Source organism: Metopolophium dirhodum, chromosome 1 (genome assembly GCF_019925205.1).
Source record: "Metopolophium dirhodum isolate CAU chromosome 1, ASM1992520v1, whole genome shotgun sequence".
NCBI classification, from domain to species: Eukaryota; Metazoa; Arthropoda; class Insecta; order Hemiptera; family Aphididae; genus Metopolophium; species Metopolophium dirhodum.
The window spans coordinates 136,926,333-136,947,742 of record NC_083560.1 but is presented as its reverse complement, the minus strand read 5'-3'; the positions used below and the strand labels follow the sequence as shown (position 1 = coordinate 136,947,742).

The following is a 21,410-nucleotide window of genomic DNA, read 5'->3' as shown; positions in this document are numbered from 1 at the left end:
GGCGTCGAATCCGCGTTCGTAATTCGCCGGGACGTTGAAACGGCTTAAGAGTCATAGATTCGACACCAGTTGTCAACTCAGTAGGTAGGTAGGTAGGTAGGTAGGTTAGGCGTCGGTGCGGATGACCCGGTGGTCGTGGTTTCGATGCCGTCCGCCGGGATTGAAATTAATTTGCGGGGGCCGTGTTTTTTTTTCACATTTTTTTTTTTGTCATTTTCCTTTCGCTATCACTTTCGCCTTATCATATTATTCGTATTGAACGAAAATTTTACCTTTTTTTTCAAAATTTTTATTTTAAATAGAACAATTCTATTAAAAAATATTTTAATTATTATTGCATTTAGATTTTCTTAAAAAATATTTTAAGAAATATTTCATTTGGAATTTAATTAATTAATTTCATAAGTTTTGCGAAAAATATTTTAATTATTATTGCATTTCAATTTTCTGATCTTTTTGCACATTGCTTTCTTTCTGATCTTTTATTGTTATATAAGGCACACTGCGCCAGGAATGGTACAACTATACTACTCATCTATAACATCCTGAAACACGATGTAGGCGTTAATTAATAGTAAACTTTTAAATGTTCCTATCACCTATGTACTTACGTCGTTTGGGGGGTGCCTTTCGCGGCGGTGGATTGCGATGGGGTGGTGTCTCGGCCGGCGGTGCAGGGGCGGTGCTCATATTTAAGGTTTGCACCGCCGCATTAAATTAAATCTTTATATAATTCATTCTAAAAAGAAAAAAGATGCAACATTTACAGTATGTCAGCGCAATATATTTGTTTTTTATATATTGGTCTCCCCGACCTGTGCAACGTAGACACAGTGTAGATATTTAACAACTTTGCCGGAAAGCGTGGACAGGTGCTTACAAAAAATCTAAGTTTAAACATTAAATATTTTAATTTTCTGACGGAAAGCATGTGTTACATTATACTGATTGATAAATACCTGCGATCTCCGGTGAACGTTTTAAAAAAAAACAAATTAAATTAATAATACAAAATATACTCACGTGTTGTCCGTCGGACGGCAGTCGGATGTTTAAGAACGGTTTGTGGGACGTCGGTGCAGTTAATTGTCAACGCAGGTAACCCATGCAGGTAACAAATTGATTAATTGACACTATATCGACATTGATTGATACACACGCAAAAATGATTTTCAAAAATTCCCGCCTTCGACAAAATACCGCCAAAATACCGACAATAGTAATAACTTATAACGACAACAATTACTTATTACTACGGCGAACGTCATTCGAAGTGACTGACCTGCTAGACACCCAAAAAAATACGGCGACTAAATGATTTGCACGGACGCCCGAAATATTTTGAATTTTTTTCATGTAAATTATTACTTAATTTTGCGTTTTCGGTGACAGTAATGAACGCTGTCCGCGATTCGACGCAGTCGGATTACATACCTGACGACGTGACCCGGCCGTCGCACATTGTCCGCTATCCGACGAAGTAGGATAGCCTACCCTTATTACTACGGCGAACGTCATTCGAGGTGACTGACCTGCTAGACACCCATAAAAAGACGGCGGCTATATGATTTTCATGGACCCCCGAAATGTTTTACAATTTTTTTCACGTTTCACGATTTGAACGTTGCATACCTGTTGCCGAGACATATAAGTCCAACGTCGAGGTAGGTGACTGACCCGCTAGACCCCAAATAAATCGAGGTGGCTATATGATTATCCGGAATATTTGAATTCTATTACTTGATTTGGCGTTTTTGAAGGCAGTAAAAAACTTACAGCTCTCCGGTTAACTAATCCACTATCCTTCTCACAAATCCACCATTCTTTTCATTAATCCAACATCCTTATCAGCAATCCAAAATCCTTATCACTTATCCACTTTTCTTATCAATATCCACCGTTCTTATCATAACACTCATAAACGACATCGGTTGACGACCAGACCACAAGACCACTGCGGCATCCGACATCGACAACACTCCTCACCAACCACGGGGGGTCTGGGGGTCTCCCCCAGCGACGCTCGGAGAGCTAGTCTTATAGTATAAAACAGAAACCCGTGGGCGCAGCCTGTGGCGAATTTCCGAACTGACTTAGTGAATTTTGGTGGGAAAACGGGTTCCCGGCGTTATCACTCCTTCTTATCACTTTTCGCGATTTTTTTCAACATTTTTGCAGATTTTCGAGTTTTACCCCCCGGGACTTCCCGGGCGGCCCCGTTCGGACCTTATTCGCGTTCCCCGCTAAATTTACATACCGCGCGCGGCCGTACTTTTTTCCCGGCGGGCCCGCCGCGGTGGCGATTACGTGCAAACCGTCCGCCGCCGTCGCGCGCGTTTTTTGCCTTTGTTTTCAAGAATTCGAGTTTTAGCCCTTTTCGAGGCGTCAGCCTTTCCCGTTTGCCCCTTATTCGCGTTCCCTGCTAAATTTGTAGGCCGCGCGCGGCCGTACTTTCACCGGTACGATTCCCGGGGCCGCGGGACGGCGCCGAGAGTCGAGTGCCGATATCGCCGCCGTCGAGTAGGTATTACTATATACAGGCAGTGCCGCAACTAGCGGGGGGACTGGGGGTGCGTAGCACCCCCAAATAGGTCTCCTTTCCACTTAAGTGGGGCCCTCAAAAACGGCAAAAACACAAAATGTTTGTTTGATAATTATATTTATGTGTGGAAATTAAATCAACAATCAATCCATAGAGTAGGTAATAAAACTACAAGAATAAAATATTATAATATTATGTAATAATAATATTAGTGTATCAATTATCATTGGGAATACCGATAACCGAGTATACTGGGGGTCACTGGATATTGTATATTTGTACGTTATAATAATATAATAAAATTAATAGATAGTGTGACCAGACGTCCCCCATTAGGGGGGATTGTCCCGTTTTTCAGAGGTGCGTCCCGCATATCTAAATATCCCACTTTTGTCCCGCATTTATGAAAATTGATGTATAGACTGTATAGTATAAAAAAAATACAGACAGTGTACATAATAAAATATTTTATCATGATTCTACACTAACACTCTACAGGACGTTGTATCTTGTATCAGACTTGCAATCATGAATTGATAATAATATTATATTCTTGTGTCACTGATTAGAATTATTATTTACTATAAATTTGGCGGCACTGCTTTGCGGCACAGAATAATATTATATTAAATGTCATTCTATAATCAATGATATGAGCAGGGTGTTATCATGGATAACATAAATGTGTAAATTCATAAATCATATTTAACCAAAATGGGCAAACCTAAACGTTTGTGTCGATTCACGCCTGAACTTCGAAATAAATACAGTTTCCTAAAAGAAATCAATGGATCTGATTCCGAACTACTATGTGGAAAATGTAAACGGACTTTCAATATTTCACACGGAGGTGGATATGATATTGAACGACATATTCAATCAATTAAACATAAATCAACAGATTTAGCCGTTTCATCAAGTAAGCCATTAACGACATATTATAAAAGTAGCGCACCAAGTTCAAGAGATTTGGAAATAGCAGCTGCAGAAGGTGCTTGGGCATACCATACAGTTTCTGAAAATCAGAGCTTTCGTTCGCATGACTGCTTTTCTAAACTCACACAGGCTTGTTTTGAAATTAAATTTCATTGTGCCAGAACAAAGTGTGAAAAAATAGTAACCAATGTTTTTGCTCCATATGCAATTGATATTCTAACTAATCAGCTTAAAAACGCAAATTGCATAAGTATTTTAACTGATGCTTCAAACCATGGAAATATTAAGTTGTTTCCTTTGCTTGTTAGATTGTTTGACCCCCTATATGGAATTCAGATAAAAATATTAAATGTCGAGTCTCAGCCTGGTGAAACTTCTGATATTATTATAAATTATATTGTAAAAACAATAGATGATAATAATATTAGAAATAAAGTAGCTGCATTTTGTGGGGACAACACCAACTGTAATTTTGGTGGTGTTTCAAGACGTGGCACTAATAATGTGTTCCATAAATTACAAGGAAAGCTGGGAAAACAATTGATTGGAGTTGGTTGTGCTGCCCATATTATCCACAATGCTATACAAACCGCTGCTGACTGTCTTCCTATTGATATAGAATGTATAATAGTAAAAATCTATTCTTTTTTTTACATTTACACTGTTAGAGTGGAAGAATTGAAAGATTTTTGTATGTTTGTAGAAATTGAGTATAAAGCTATTCTTGGCTATAGTAAAACAAGGTGGCTTTCGCTTATGCCTTCAGTAGAAAGAATTTTAAAACTATTTCCTGCTTTAAAATCTTACTTTTTGAGTCAAGATAAAGTACCTCTAATATTAAAAACATTTTTTAGCAATCCGTGTGCAGAACTATGGTTAAACTTTATTCACAGTCAAGCTGCCACATTCCATCAACATGTTTTGAACATAGAAGGCCAAAACATACTTGCAGTTGAAGTATTTAATGAGATAAAACAACTTAAAAACAACTTGATGCATAAAAAACAAAATAAATTCATTCCATTGTCTGTAAGAACACTTATTAGGCAACTAGAACATGACGGATTAGTACAAGAATCTGACATTCTAACTGTAATTGAAAATTTTTATAGTACTTCCGAGCAATATTTAACATCTTGGACTTATCATTTTGAAGAACTAGAAATAATGGAATGTATTACCCTTAAAAAAGTTCCAAATTGGTCTGAAATAGAAAAGGTTGCTGAGTTCATTTCAAATAAAGGATTTTTCAATCCCAATAATGATACTGCATTATTTGATCAATTTATGCTTACATTACAGTATGTTACACAAGAAAAAATTGATGAATGGAACTTAGAAAAAAAACCCACAGATCAACGCTGGGTTTGTATTTTCAAATATTTTAAAGAAAAAGACATACAATGTGATAAAATGATAATAATAGTAGAATATGTGTTATGTCTGCCGGGTTCTAATGCATCAACTGAACGTGTTTTCAGTCACATAACAAAAATTTGGACCAAGGAAAAAACCCAGTTGAACGTGTCTACATTAAAAGCATTATTAATAACCAAGTTAAACTTTGATTACACTTGTTTGGAATTTTATGATTTGTTAAAAAAAAATAATTTCATACTAAAAAAAAATGTATCTAAGGATAAGTATTAAAACTGTAATTATGTTTGTAAATTAAAATAATTTTAAATTAAATTAAATGTAATGTTTATTATGTATTTGCTATTATTATATATTTACATTTTATGTACCTCTTTTTTTAAGTGTCCCCCTTTAGGATAAAATAATTATGGTCACACTATTAATAGATTACTATGCACACTGACACTATATATATATAATTGCTCAGTTGGTTGTGCCTTATCATTAGTGGAATTTTCCCGTACGTTGTTTTATTTATAGATGCGCCTGCCGCCTGGTTCGACTGCAAAATTGATACATGCACGATGCACATATTATTATAGCTTATGAGTTATGACTATTGACTAATATTTTTGATTAATATCAGTTATCACATGACTCATGAGAAATTGTTCGTATCAAAATCGTGACAAACTGATCTCTCCTTTATATATTGCACTCTTGCAGTTTGCTGTCTTCAGTCTTGAAGATTTTTGTTTTATTTTATTTGAAGTTTTTATTTCTTTTTCCGTAAAGCTTATTATTTGTATATTTTGTTATGTCTTCAAAAAGAACTTACGATAGTGGCTGTAAAAAACGTAAAGCAAAAGAACTAAAGATTGAAAATCTGAATCTCATTAGAGGTTCTATGAAAAAATTTCTACGAAAAACAAATATTTCTGGTAATTATTACTTGCCATGTGCCCTTGGCCATTTTTTCTTGTTACGAATTACCGTAATGATTTATTATTTTAGAAAATGAAGCATTGACAGACCAGAGTTCAGAAACAGCGATTTTAGATTTGTTGAGTGAAAATGTTTTGGAAAATAATTTACATATGCAAAAAGATAATGTTAATGAAAATAACATTGAAATGAATAGTGGTAAGTTTTTTTTTCTGAAATTATTAAAGAAGGAAATGTGATTTAATTAATGTAGAAAATTCCAAATTGAGTAAATTTTATCATAATATACCAATTATAAATTAATTATTGTAGTATCTATAGTGCAATTTTACTCAATATTTAACTTTTAAAAGCTGTGTTTTAATAATAATAATAAAGCTGTTTTAATGAGTATATTAAAAAATTAAAATTAAAATAATTTATTTTTTAATATACCTTTAACATAATAAGTTACACATGTAGATTTACACTTACTTAACTTACCAACTTAAAATTTACTTAATTTTGTGGGTTTGAAAATTAAATTAAATTTTTATCAATAGCTTATTTAATTGTTGATCATTTTTAGGTAGTGAATTATCTTCAACTTTTAAAATTATAAACTCATTGAAAGAAAATACTGTTGAGGCATCTAATATGGAATCAAATTTTGGTAAGTTTAGAATTTATTTTCAAAGTTTTTATTTATTTAATTATTGAAAATTGAAGTGTTACTCTTACAAAACTTGTAATTTAGGTAGGTTCTCAAATAATAAAAAAAAAATTAAGTTATTATGTATAGATACCTACCTAACTTAGTTGTTTGTATAATATTTCATTTATCACAAAAATATGTATTAAAAAATTGTTTGTAACTAAGAATTTTAAAGTTATTTGATATAACTATTTCTATTCATTCTTTTAGAAAACAGCAAAATCCAATCACACAGTTCTATTGAAAGTAATGAGGACTTTAATAACTTAGGTATGTTTTTAGTTTTATTTATAACATAATATTTGATTTCGTATCTTGCTAATTGTTAATTAAACTAACTGTAATCTGTTTTATATTTTTAATGCCTAAAGGTACTACCTATTTTGCCCACCACTATTTATATTTATAAATTAAGAACTATTTTTATTAAATTTTAAGTTGATCAAATGCTAATACTAAGAACATTTAATCGTACTCCTTAGTCTGATCAATTTCAGTATCTACTGATTTATATCAAGAATTAATTTTATATTATTTTTTAAATGTTGAAAATTACGATGTCAAATAGATTTTTCTCAATTAATTTAAAATTTGTGATTAGGCAACAATAATATTTTAGTCTTTAAATTTAATTTACCATTATAGGTATTTTTGATGATTTTTCTTTGGATTTGAATTGTGAATTTCCGACTGATCGTGGAAAGTTTCCTGATATTATTAAAAATTCCAATTTAAAAAGACAAATAATTTCGTTCGGTCCTTGCAAACCAAATATCAAATTTCCGCTTAGTACCACGTATTTTGAAGACAGTAAAGACAGCAAAAGCAGAAAATTTTCCGTTGAATATTATTTTACTACAAATTTGTCTGGCCAAAAAATACCCCGAGGCTGGCTCTGTTATTCTATTATACTTGACAAAGTATATTGTGAATCATGTTGGTTGTTTGCAGATAGAAAACATTCTTATTTCAAATCAAATTGGATAAACGGAATAGACGACTGGCAACATTTAACATTTTCTCTATCATAATTGATTCTACGCAAGATATAACCAAGATTGACCAAGTTAGTTTTATTTTTCGGTACACAATTGTTGATTATAAAGAATCTAAGTTAGAAATCAAAGAATCATTTTTAGGATTTTATCCCTTAGATAAACATGATGCTGAAGGACATGTTAATTTAATTAAAGCAGTTTTAAATACTCACAACTTGGATATTAGTAAATGCAGGGGCCAAGGTTATGATGGTGCCTCTGTAATGAGCGGTTGTTTCTCAGGTGTTCAAAAAAGAATTACAGATATAATTCCTAATGCATCATTTTGTACATTGTGCTGCTCACAATTTGAATCTTGTGTTATCAGATATGGCAAAAAGTACACCAAAAATGTTAAATTTTTTTAACATTGTTCAAGATTTGTTTTTATTTTTTAGCAGTAGGGCTCCTAGATGGGCAACTTTGGCCTTAGGCGATGATGTTGCTAAAATAGTATTAAAAAAAGTGTAATTGATACAGCTTTAGTACAACTTAAATATCGTTTTATAGGTTTACAAGAGGTTGTTAATAAGTTTAATTTTTTACAACCACAAAATATGTTACAATATTCAATGAAGAAAAACTTGTTAAGGCAACATATGACTTTATTATATTTTATGAAAAAGATATAAGTTCAGATTTCACAAGACAAGTATTATCAATAAAAGAAATATTAACTGATTCACTCTCAAAAATCAAAACTATTAAAGAACTAGCAAAATGCATTTTAGAAAATGATTTAGGATCTCTGTACAAAGATGTTTTAACTGCTTGTGTAATTTTTACATCATTACCCGTCACAGTAGCATCAGCAGAGCGTTCTTTTTCCAAGCTCAAAATTATAAAAAATTATTTGAGGAACTCTATGGCACAGGAAAGACTTACAAATATCAGTATACTAAATATTGAACATAACAGAACTAAAGATTTGAATATAAATCAAGTAATTGACAATTTTGCCAACAAAAAAGCTCGAAAAAAGAACTTTTTAAAATAATAATAATTTATTTATTTGTAATTTAAAATGAATAATATTTTCAAGTAAATTTTGGTTTTTTGTGTATTATATTGTTTTATACTTTTATGTTTACTAATATGTGTACCTTCCTTTTCTACTGATATTATATCATTTACATTGTACATTTTATCCGATAAGTATAATATATTACGAACTTTTAAGTAAGTTGTACTTATAACTCTCTACTTATTTATTTATTTATTGTTAATTAAACGGGCTAGAGCTCAATATTGTATAATATGTGTAATAATCATTGAGATTAAAAATAATTATAATGAGTACATGTATAAATCAAAAGGAGAAACAATTAAGAAATAATTATATTACAATAATTTGAGAAATAGAAACAAAAATGTGAATACTGATAATATCTAGTAATATAATTACAGAAATACTCAATAGTGTGAAAGTTTAAAAAAATTAATCTGGATATCATTAGCTAATTTAGTGGATCTATTTAAAGGTGCATTTTTTATATAGTTCTGATTAAGTGATTGTGAATGATATAATAGTATTCCTGATTTGTCATTGAGTGACATAAAAATATATAAAACTAAGCATTTTTACATAATTTATGTAGTCATTTTACCAATCTATAAATATGTTTTTTCTGTAAGCAAGGTTGTTCATATTTAGTATTTAATATTTAGCTTATGTTGTGATTGTGTGTATTTAGACACATCTTCTAAGACGTTTTATAATATTTTATTTAGGTACATACTTAATATTTTTATGATAACAATTTATGACATTCATTAGTCATTACAGTGTAAATGCTTAAAAATTAAGTTGAAATTACAAAAGTAAGTAATTTATTGCATACTCTTTTATAATGAAGGTTTAATGTTTAAAAAACAATAAGAACAAGAATATTTAGAAAACAAAAAAAATTGACTAGGTACTCTATAAAGAATTTTCTCTAATCAAAGTAAAAATATTTTTTAGAAAAATTATAAATATAATTTATTACAGTAATAAAATTAAGTTATGACAAAATCCCATTAAAAGGGCCCCACAATAAAATTTGCACTAGGGCCCCACAAAGCCTAGTTGCGGCACTGTATACAGGCATAAATACGTGCGTCAGAGGGTCCGATATTTTTCGCGAATATCGTGTTTTCGACGTCCGAGGGTGGCGGAGCCGGTCGTCCGCTGCCCGAAGCCGTGGGATCGCCGGCGCGAAAGCCCTCTGCGGACGTCGAATCCGCGTTCGTAATTCGCCGGGACGGCGAAACGGCTTAAGAGTCATAGATTCGACACCAGTCTTTAACTCGGTAGGTAGGTAGGTAGGTAAGGCGTCGGTGCGGATGACCCGGGGGTCTTGGTTTCGATGCCGGACGCCGGGATTGAAAATAATTTGCGGCGGCCGTGTTATTTCGGAATTCTTTTTTTCGCGTTTTTTTTTTTCGGTATTTAACTTTCGCCATCGCTTCCGCCTTATCGTGATATTCGTATTTAACCAACATTTTACGTTTTTTTTTCAAAATTCGAGTTTTACGCCTATTGAAGACGTCGGACCTCCCCGTTGATGACTTATTCGCGTTCCCCGTCAGATTTTGAGTACCTTTTTGCCCTCCGCGGCCGAAACGACGCGCTTTACGTCCGCCGCCGTTGCGCGCGTTTTTTGCCTTTTTTTTAAAATATTCGAGTTTTAGCCCTTTTCGAGGGGTCTGCCCTCCCCGTTTGCCCCTTATTCGCGTTCCCCGCTAAATCTATAGGCCGTACTTCCTCCGGGACGAGTTCCGAGGCCGCGGGACGACGCCGAGAGCCGAGTGCCCATATCGCCGCCGTCGAGTGGGTAATACTATATACAGGCATAAATACGTGCGTCGGAGGGTTTGATTTCGACGTCCGAGGGTGGCGGAGCCGGTCGTCCGCTGCCCAAAGCGGTGGGATCGCTGGCTCAAAAGCCCTCTGCGGACGCTGGGACCGCGTTCGTAATTCGCCGGGACGTTGAAACGGCTTAACAGTCATAGATTCGACGCCAGTCATCAACTCAGTAGGTAGGTAGGTAGTTAAGGCGTCGGTGCGGATGACCCGGGGGTCGTGGTTTCGATGCCGGACGCCCGGATTGAAGATAATTTGCGGCGGCCGTGTTAATTTGGAATTTTTTTTCGTAATTTATCTTTTGCTATCACACTCAACGAAAGGTAATTTGTAATTATGGAATAGTAATTAAGAATGATAATTGATAATCATTAGTGTGCCTGTGTATTTACGTGTAAAATTAACTCAGATGTATAATACGACAACATATTATAAATGTACCTATACAGTATGTAGGTAGTTTGTATTTTTAAGCTATTACACAATAATATGTGCTGTTGACTTTATATACAATTATTATTATATTATAATTGACTATACGTTATATTATGACATATTATACATATATATATATCGATTAACTGGGAAGTCAGTTGGTAATTGATGGACTATATTATTATATATTTAGAAGTGTGGATTTATTAATTCACATAGGTAGGTATTTTTCGGTATTTATTGCTTAGGTCATTAATACAATTTTTTTTTATATTACAGCTTAAAGCGAGATAGTTGGTCGAGTTGATTCAATAGCTACCTACGAGCAGTATGTGCTTTCAACAATGTTGTCCGTGAATATACACACTATAATATTTGTTGTGGTTGTTTTGCGTAATTAATATGCATAAGTATGTGTATATTGTGTGTTTGTGGGTATGTGTGTGTGTGTGTGTATGCAATATATCACTGCAATACCACGTAGTTGTTACAGTATGACCAGTAGATTATGATTATACGCATTCGTCCTCGGTGGTGTGGGGGGGACAACTTTAGCGACGCGGTGCGCGTCCGTGTTATCCAACGTCATCTCGTGACCGGCGCTCTCGCAACGCACATTTACGAACACAGAAAAGTAACTATAAAGTGATAGAGTTTGTTGTTTAGAGCTTTTCTCCGTGTTTTGGTGTGCTTTGTTTTGGGCGCTTTTCATACCGGTGAGTACAAGTCAAGATAGGCACTATAATATTCAGATTACCTTTTCCGCACACACGTGTATTCGCGGTAGCGCGTGCCGTTTAACTACCTACACACACATCGTTTTCCGTTATTTTGACCACGTCGCTTTTTTTGTTTTTGATACCGCAGTTTCATTGTACTTTTTTAACTTTTTTATAGCCGCATTCGTATTGACAATTATCAGTTGCTCTGATCGACGTAAGCCCGTTGGCCGTTTCGGCGACTATTTTTTTTCATGACATGTTTTTAGTCGCTTTAGCATATTTTTACGCAAACAGTTAGGTGTGCTACGACGAGCTGGGTATGTCATTTTTCACATTTTCCTATTTTCTCTTACGTACATTACAATGTAAGGTGTATACCTATTAATTCTAAAAATACATCAACACTGATAACAGACTGATACCGTCGTTATATTCGATTACAACGATTTTTTTTTTTTGAACGAGTTTTTCATATTATTTACTATTTAGTATATTTTACTTTTTACTTATATAAATAAATCTGATACATTTACTATAACCTGTTCGTGATGTCTTTAGGCTATTCAATATGGTCAAACGCTGCATTCTATGCGGAATAGTGGACGACATCAACGGCGTTTCAATACACGGGTATTTACGATTTCACAAAACACGTCAATGAATATCAATGTAATAAAATCAATAATATGTCACCTTTAGATTTCCAACCGACGTGCGTCGTCGTCTTGAGTGGGTGGCATTTGTGGTGGCCCAGGGTTTTGCTGTGAACCACACCTCCAAGGTGTGTTCAAGGCACTTTATTCCGGGTTATGACTACCCTGTAGGAAATGCACATCGCCGCCGTCTGTTGCACACAGCACTGCCGTCTTTGGTGAATATAAATTTTATTATGGTGGACCTCGACACTTTGTCACTATTACTGCCGTGTACTCCCATAAGTTTAATGTAGGTACCTACTGTGTATTATTTTCAAACTTGATTTAATAACTTAACTCAATGACATTCAACTATTTTGTAGCAACATACAAGTATACTACTAAACATAATAAATAGGTATGTACTACGGTTCTGTAACAAAGGTCATGATAATATCACATTGATATACATTTTGATCATTTACAATATGGGATTGACTTAATATAGTGTTTTTCAGACAGTGTCTTAAACACTACCTACTTGTATACTTCGTTATTCAATTGCGTTACTGCTGTTCAACATTGTAATTGGATATTAAACACTGGGTAAAGCTTATTTTAATACATTAACTAAAATTATTACGGGTATATTGACTTAACCTAAACAGAGTGCTTGACGTTTTCTTACATGAATTTACATTTTCTTAATACAACTACTACACAAAGTATTACTTGACTCATTACTGGATATGTATTTTATCATTTAAGAACATGTGTCACATCTGTTAGCAATGTTAAGATTATTTCAATACTTTCTTTAACTTTGATTAAAATAAAATATGTACACTGTACACCCTATACACTACAGTGTAATATTACTACTAATGTGTGGTAAAAGGTCACGTTAAACTGCCATCTCATACACAATTGTAGGTAGTGTGAGTTACAATTATCTCACTTTGTTTCAAACGTTATTTAATTCATCAACTTTTACTACGGTGTGCATTAAAATATCACATGTGTTTATTATTTCACAGCGGCTACAGTTTGATGCTTTACTAGACTGCAAACCAAATACAATAGGTACTTTTATTGTTGTTGGTTAACATTCTGTGTTAAATTATATTATATAATGTTGTTCAATTGGACTTTTTTCTATCAAAATGTCATGTTAAACTGTATATTATCTACTCATACACAATGGGTAGTGTAAGTTACAGTTAACTCACTGTATTTCAACTTTTATTTTGGGTGTTCACAACCAATAAACAACATACTTCACACACTTCTTAATATTACCACCACTCACTACTTACTACTGACCTAGGTTTACTCTCCTTTATTTGTAAGTTGGGTACTAGATAGGTATTTTATCATTTCACATGTGGTACTCTTAGACTTAGACTTACTATAACATGTATACTTTTATGGGTGTATCATAAACCTTAAATTATCATGCAATTTCACTTTAACACTTACTGTTATACAGTAAGATTATTTCAATACTTTCTTGACTTTATTTGTATGACTAACTTTGTTTAAAATAAAATATGTACACTGTGCACCCTGTGTATTATTTGATAGGTGTACTTAATTTTATCACATTGAAGACTCTTTAAAAAATAATTTGAATCATATCATGTATGCTTCTATTAGTGTAACATAAACCTTATATTCAACTTATCATGTGATTTAATATAAATGCACTTATTGCATATGACACTTACTGTTAAAGAGTACAATACGTTTTTAAAATGTAAGTCATTGTCCACTCATACACAATTGTAGGTAGTGTGAGTTACAATTATCTCACTTAGTTTTAAATATTACCTAATACATCAACTTTTACTAAGGTGTGCATTAAAATGTGTTTATTATTTATATACACCCATGTGGTAGGTATTTCACAGTGGCTACAGTTTGATACTTTACTAGACTGCAAACCAAATCCAATAGCCTACTTGCTGTGCTGATGGTTTATAATTCTCACATGATTTTATAACTAATTTTATTTCAAATAAAGTGTGTAGGTACACTGTACTCCCAGTACAAATTGACAACAGCAAAAACATTCTACAAACATTATTGCCAATATTTGATATAGTTATGGCGTTCAATATACAGCTCACTTTTTAAACTTCATTCAACCAAAGTTTTAATTTAAAGTTAAAATTTATTTATTTCACTGTAACAAAATTCAGTGCATCTTTTATTATCTCAATATACCTACTGCAATGTTATCATAAAAGATTGTATTAAGGTTAGGCAGGGCTTGTATATGGGTGTGACTTGATCACATTGAACACACATTCAGCTAAACATTATTCTGTAACTATTTAAAAAAAAATATTATTATTATAATTATATAGAATTATCAATACAATTGTACCTACTCTAAACTCAACCTAACTTTTAGGTGCTTGGGGACGTTGAGATGGAAGAAAGAGAGGACGTGGAGGTCGTCGGCGTCCCAGTGGAGGGTGTGGAGTATGTGGAAGTCGTTGGCGTCCCAGTGGATGTGGGGGATGATGTGGAAGGAGTAGAGGTGGTGGAGGACATTGAATTTGTCGAGGTCCTGATGGAAGGTGTGGAGGAAGTGGAGGACGAGGTAGTCCAGATGGAAGTGGTAGAGGACGAGGTGGTCCAGATGGAAGTGGTGGAGGACATGGCATTTGTTGAGGTCTAGATGGACGGAGGGGATGACGTGGAAGTGGTAGAAGTCCAGATGGACGGATGGGAGGACGTGGAAGTGGTAGAAGTGGTAGAAGTGCAGATGGACGAAGTGCAAGCGGAACTGGAGTTTGAGGACATGCTCGACGAGTTGCAGCCAGACGTCGACGAAGAGGTCAGTAAATATGTCTTACTTATAAAAAAACCATAAATAAAACTTATCATTGCAGTTCCGACCACTTGCCGAGGGTGAACAACCCCGAGGGCGTGCGCCAATAATTGACAGGCAGGCAGGCGTGACACACCCGCTTCCAGAGCAGCACAACGCGGGCGCGTTAAACAGAATCTGCACACAGTGTAACGCCCGCCACTTCGAAGGCGAGGTTGTGGGCCGGGATGCCAATAGGCACTTCTCCACTTGCTGTAACAACGGTCAAGTGACCGCTGCAGGACAACACGCGTTGTTGCCCGCCCCTTTTTTGCTAATGAGTTTGTTGATTGGAGATTCACAGGATGGTCGTAGATTCCGAGACGACATTCGCCGGTACAACAACGCCCTGGCATTCGCTGCGTTTAGCTGTGGCACAGACGACAGGCGTTTGCGTGGGCGTGGACCGCGAACGATGTGTATCCAAGGCCAAACTTATCAGAGGATAAATAATGACGTGGCCAGCGATTTTAAATTTACATTAAGTATACACTACATTTTGGACATTCTTTTGAAATATAATTACTTAATAACTAATTCGTTAGGTCAAAACCGACCTTATTACCTTAATACCTAACCCGTTCACTTGTGCAGTAATACTGAAGTATGCTGAACAAACAATTTGGTTTAGCTACCTTCTTTAAGTTGAAGGTATCGAGTTATTTCTTTATAGAGATTGCACAGCATATACAATTTATTTATTTATTCAAACAGTTTTAAATCAAACATTATAACAATTTTTAACAAATGGACAGAAAAAGTGCACAGATAAATAGCGAATAATTAATTAAGATTAATAATAACAGTAATTAACATAAATAAGGTTTTTGATATTGATAAATAATTCGCATGTGATAATTATTAATATATATAATTATAAAAAGACTCGATAGAATTATAACAATTATAACAAAAATGAGAAACTTATAAACTATGTAATTGAGATAACAAATTAGTTATAAAAACATTAGATACTTCTTAAAATTAATTTCTAGATTATTGAAATAAGTTGGTCCTAAATAGTCTAGAAATATCTGGCCAATACTGTTTTTTGAATAATTGATATTTAGGTTGTATCTTATAGATTCACGTTTATTTATGTATATCAAATTATATTGGTGGTTTTAGTGTGTTTTCAGAGGTACCACCCCATATAGTTATCCCATATTGTAAAATAGATTGATATAGTGTCAAGTAATAATAGTTTGTAAGCGCATATTAATATGTTGTATATGGATGTTCCATCTCAAATTGCAGTCTTAATATTAAACCTAATTATCTGACAAATAATATGCACTGTCAGTTTTATGACTATCATTTTATATTATTAGTTTGTGCTTAGAAAACTGAGTTCAATTATAAATAGAAAACGCAACAAAAACAGTTTTTTCAGAATTTTACTTAATTTTTACTTTTTTAAATTAAGGTTCTGAATGAATCTATTAAATTCTGAGGTAAAATTATTTTAATAAGCTTTACTGATATTTTGACAAATCCTGCAGCGGTCTCCTATATTTATATTTATATTATATTATTGTTCGCATCTCCGATAATAAGTGTCGTTCAAAGATTTATCAGTGATTAGAATGTTAAATAGACAGGCCAGGAATTCTATTCAGGATATAATTTAATCATAATAGATCAGGTATTGCTATTCGATCTAGGGGACCTATGTATACATAAAATATTAGATAAAGTTAAATTAAAAATATTAAATTCTTTACAACCATATTCATAGTATGACAATAAGTCGTGTTATGATTTGTATGTAGTGTACTATATAATTTATCAAACATAATATAGTCACATTACTTCGGTGCTTAATTTCATGATTTGTTTGGACTTCATAACAGACATCACTTACAAATATACACTATAAATCCTTGGAATACAAAGAGATCAGAGTTAATATTTTTTTTACACATTACCTTTCTTTTGCGGTTATGTACTTGCTATACTCACAACACAATCACACTTCCAACCTCTAACCCCCAGCTACTACAAATCGTTGATTTAGCAATTCACTTTAAATAATATATACCATTCGTTACATTTCACAAGGGTCGTGTCACTCGGATCCGATGTTGTATCCGCTGTTTTTCCCGTACGGCGAGGCCGGTTGGCATAACGGGATGTTGCAAGCGGGCAACCGACGAAACAATGTCCGCAATCACAACAGTATCAGAGAGTTTGCGTGCTACCGTTTGGCTGTTAGATATCAGGGAAATAACGACCAAAGGCATGCACTGTTTAGTTTATTACATCAAGGTCGGTTCTTGTTGCAGATGTATGTGTGCGACCAGTATGTTCGAATGGAGTCGAACAATCTGAACTACATACGTTTGCACCAGAGGGATCTCCTCGCTGATGCGTATCAAGGGCTCATGGACCATGTGAACCAACAGCTCCACGTCGATCCCATGGCGGTCGGGCGTAGGGTCATATTGCCGTCGACGTTCACGGGTAGCGACCGATTCAACAAGATGAATTATCAAGACGCCATCACCATAGTGCGTACCAAAGGGAAACCCGACCTGTTCATAACGTTTACGTGCAATCCCAGGTGGCCAGAGATCACTGAAAACCTGGCTGCCCACAGCACGGCAAGCGACAGGCCGGACCTGGTGGCCAGAGTGTTCAACAGGAAGCTACAGGAGCTAATAGGTGACATAACTGTGAATCGTGTGTTTGGTAATGTCGGCGCTTACGTGTACACTATCGAGTTTCAGAAACGTGGTCTGCCCCATGCGCATATACTGATAATCCTGGCAGAGGACTGTAAGTTCCGCACGGCAGAGGACGTGGACGACATGGTTTGCGCCTTCTTGCCGGACCCCGCAATCGACAGGCGCTTACACGACTGCGTCAAGTCTCACATGATCCACGGGCCGTGTGGAACAGTCAATCCACAGTGTCCGTGCATGATGGACAACAAATGCTCCAAAGATTTCCCGAAAGCGTACGCAGAGGAGACTGTGTACGTTGCGGACGGCGGATATCCAAAGTACCGCCGACCGGATGACGGCCGGGTGGTACTTGTGAGAGGTCGTGAGGTTGGTAACGAGTGTGTAGTGCCATACAACCCTTACCTTCTGGCCAAGTATGACGCGCACATCAACGTCGAGATATGTACGTCCATAAAGAGTGTCATGTATATCTACAAGTATATATACAAGGGACACGACCGTGTGACGTTGGAAGTTCAGGACCAGGATGAGATTGCCAAGTGAGTCTTAACTTAATTTTATAATTTACATATTTCTAAATTTAGGTATAATGATTATAATAGTATATTGTATATGTTTATTTAGTGTGTTTACTACTTTTTATGTTCAGGAATTTTAAATATTAAATTGGACAATTTTTAAAATTCACATAAAAATCTTAAATTTAAAAATTCTGTTACTTAATTACATTTGTTTTTATTCCATTGTATTACTCTTGTTTTGTTTTTAATTTTAAATATGTACACGTTTTAGTTTGAAATAATAAAATTACTTTGGTTTGACATTGGCTAAAAACTAAAATTTAAATGATTAAAGAACTTTACTTTTTTATGAAAACATTTCTACATTTTAATAAGAATATTCAGTTGAGCAAAACTTTCGGAACTTCTACATTTATAAACTATTATTATTATACAGTAATAAACATCAATTGAATAAATAGTTAACTAATAAATCATTTATTAATTTTTAATAATTCCCATCAATAGTGTCTAAGATTTTTATAATTTTATATTACATTTAATCCTTTTTTTCATGTGTCTTCATTCAAGCTGTGTATAATAAACATAAATTAAATAAATAGTTAATTAATAAATGATTTAATAGTGTCTTAAGATTTTTATAATATTATATATTAATTAATATGTCGGTTGTACCTTATATTATGTACTTCTACAGAGAGTTCTATAGGTGGTGTACATTATTATTGATAGATTTTTATTATAGGTATTGCATTGAAAATTATTACCATTCTATCATTATTAGCATATAACAATATTTTATGCATGTGTCATTTTTAGCAGTGTGTCCAGTGTGTATGAATTATTTTACTCACTATTTTTTAGGTTTTTAGGGTAGTTGTAATCGTTTACCGATAACTTTTAGTTTTTTTACTATTGTATACTAGCTATATTATATACTTAACATTTAATGTGTGTTCTTTAGGTATTATTATTATTACATTAAATTTGTTATTTTATGCTTTTCCATTCAAGTTGTTTATACACATTACATTGCATACAGAACTAAACATCAATGACATTAAGTACACCAATTAACTAACATACCTAATAGATATAAATTTTGGTTTATAACCTGATCTAAGTTTAACCGTGATCACATAATATACTGTCTCAAATTGTAAACTTCAACACCTCGGCAATGAGAAACACGCTTTTATGGATTGTTATTTTCGTTGGCATAAATTAACATTCCTACAGCTTTGCCATTCTTAAATAATATTATACAGTTATAATGTATTCCACCTGATACAAATTTTAAAATTAAATTAAATTAAAATAAATTAAAATATAATATAATATAATAATAATAATAATAATAATTTAAATTTTGAATATTTTATGTGTACACTGTTATCACCTTGATCACCTAATATACTACTAATATACTAATACCAACTCTGTAAATTATAGATTAAATTGTATACTTATATAACTAACCGGCACGGTGGGCCCCACAAGTAGACGCCTTGAACGCCGAACAGCGAACGGTGTACGACCGCGTGATGGCGGCCGTCGACGACCAACGCGAGGTGGCGAAAACTTTCTTCGTCGACGGACCCGGGGGTACCGGAAAAACGACGCTGTACGGATGCCTGATATGGGCGCTTCGGCACCGACCTCCGCAGCGGGAGGTGTTGTGCGTGGCGTTCACCGGTATCGCCGCGTCGCTCATGGACGGCGGCATGACCGTACACTCGACGTTCGGACTGCCTTTCGGCACGCTGACCGAAGACTCGACGTCCAGCGTCACCATGCAGTCCGAGCGAGCGCAGAAGATACGCAACGCGGCGCTCATCGTCTGGGACGAAGCCCCAATGTCGCCGGGACTGCAACTGACGGTGGTGGACCGCCTGCTCAGGGACGTCATGGCATCGGAATTACCGTTCGGCGGTAAAACCATGCTGTTCGCCGGCGACTTCAGGCAGATATTGCCCGTGGTCCGGAGAGGGACGAGAGCCGAGATCGTCATGTCGTCGATCAAGGAAAACGGTCTTTGGCGCGTCATGGAGCGCTTCAATCTGGTCCAGAACATGCGCGCGGACCACGACGCGGACTTTGCGACTTGGTTGCTTGAGCTCGGCAACGGCCGACTGCCCGCGGTCGACGGCGTTCCGAACACCGTGCAAATCCCGCGGCAAATGGTATGCGACGTTGATGATTTGATCGATTTCGTGTACCCGCAGCAAATGTCGTTGGCCAACGTCGACGAATTCGCTCGGAGAATCGTTGTGTGTCCCACCAACGAAGACTGTAGAGGTGTCAACAGGGACGTGCTGGAGCGCGTCGACGGTGCTCAGATGAGCTACACCGCCGTCGACACCATGATGGCGGACGATCCCGACGAAGTGGCCAATTTTCCCACGGAGTTCCTCAACAGCTTGGAACCGGACGGCCTGCCGCCGTACCGGCTGACGTTGAAGGTGGGGTGCATCGTGATGTTGCTCAGAAATCTCGATCCGAGGAGACGACTGTGCAACGGTACGAGGTTGGTGGTCACCGAACTGCGGCGTCACAATTTCAAGGCTAGGATTTTGGGCGGTGAAGCACAGGACGACGACATCGTCGTGCCCAAGATACCGCTCACGTCCAGCGGTGAGGACGACCTGCCCATCTTACTGCGGCGCCTTCAATTCCCGGTGAGATTGTCGTTCGCCATGACCATCAACAAGTCGCAGGGTCAGACGTTCGACCGTGTAGGTTTGTTACTGACGTCGCCTGTGTTCACGCACGGGCAACTGTACGTAGCGTTTTCGAGGGTGAGAAACGCACAGTCCGTGAGAGTCGGCATGTACGCCGATGACAGCGGCCGATTCGTCACCAAGAACATAGTGTACAGGGAAGTTCTGTAATGCAACGAGTGGTGACAATGGTAAGTATATTATAATTAGGTGACGCCTGCTGATAGTCTAGGTGACTTTAAACCTAACACGTGTAACATATTTTTCAAACATAATACGTTACACCGCTGTTCTACGTGGTATGTGTTCTACATGCGCCCGATGGTCAATGATGATGATGATAGTCTAGGTGACTTTAAACCTAACATGTGTGACATATTTTTCAAACATAATACGTTACACCGCTGTTCTACGTGGTCTGTGTTCTACATGCGCCCGATGTTCAAAGATGATG

The 21,410-nt window shown here is 35.5% G+C and overlaps 2 protein-coding genes across 2 annotated transcripts; both read left to right on the top strand.

Moving 5' to 3' along the window:
• Positions 1-17,904: 17,904 nt before the first annotated feature.
• Positions 17,905-18,258, top strand: LOC132934632 (uncharacterized). Its single transcript, XM_061000960.1, has one exon. It carries the CDS (start codon positions 17,905-17,907, stop codon positions 18,256-18,258), a length of 354 nt encoding a protein of 117 aa, XP_060856943.1.
• Positions 18,259-20,092: 1,834 nt separating this feature from the next.
• Positions 20,093-21,127, top strand: LOC132932599 (ATP-dependent DNA helicase PIF1-like). Its single transcript, XM_060998975.1, has one exon. It carries the CDS (start codon positions 20,093-20,095, stop codon positions 21,125-21,127), a length of 1,035 nt encoding a protein of 344 aa, XP_060854958.1.
• The last annotated feature ends 283 nt before the right edge of the window (positions 21,128-21,410 follow it).

Bases quoted from the DNA above. Each gene is read 5' to 3' on its own strand.
- LOC132934632 (XM_061000960.1), top strand. From the start codon at position 17,905: ATGATCCACGGGCCGTGTGGAACAGTCAATCCACAGTGTCCGTGCATG.
- LOC132932599 (XM_060998975.1), top strand. From the start codon at position 20,093: ATGTCGCCGGGACTGCAACTGACGGTGGTGGACCGCCTGCTCAGGGAC.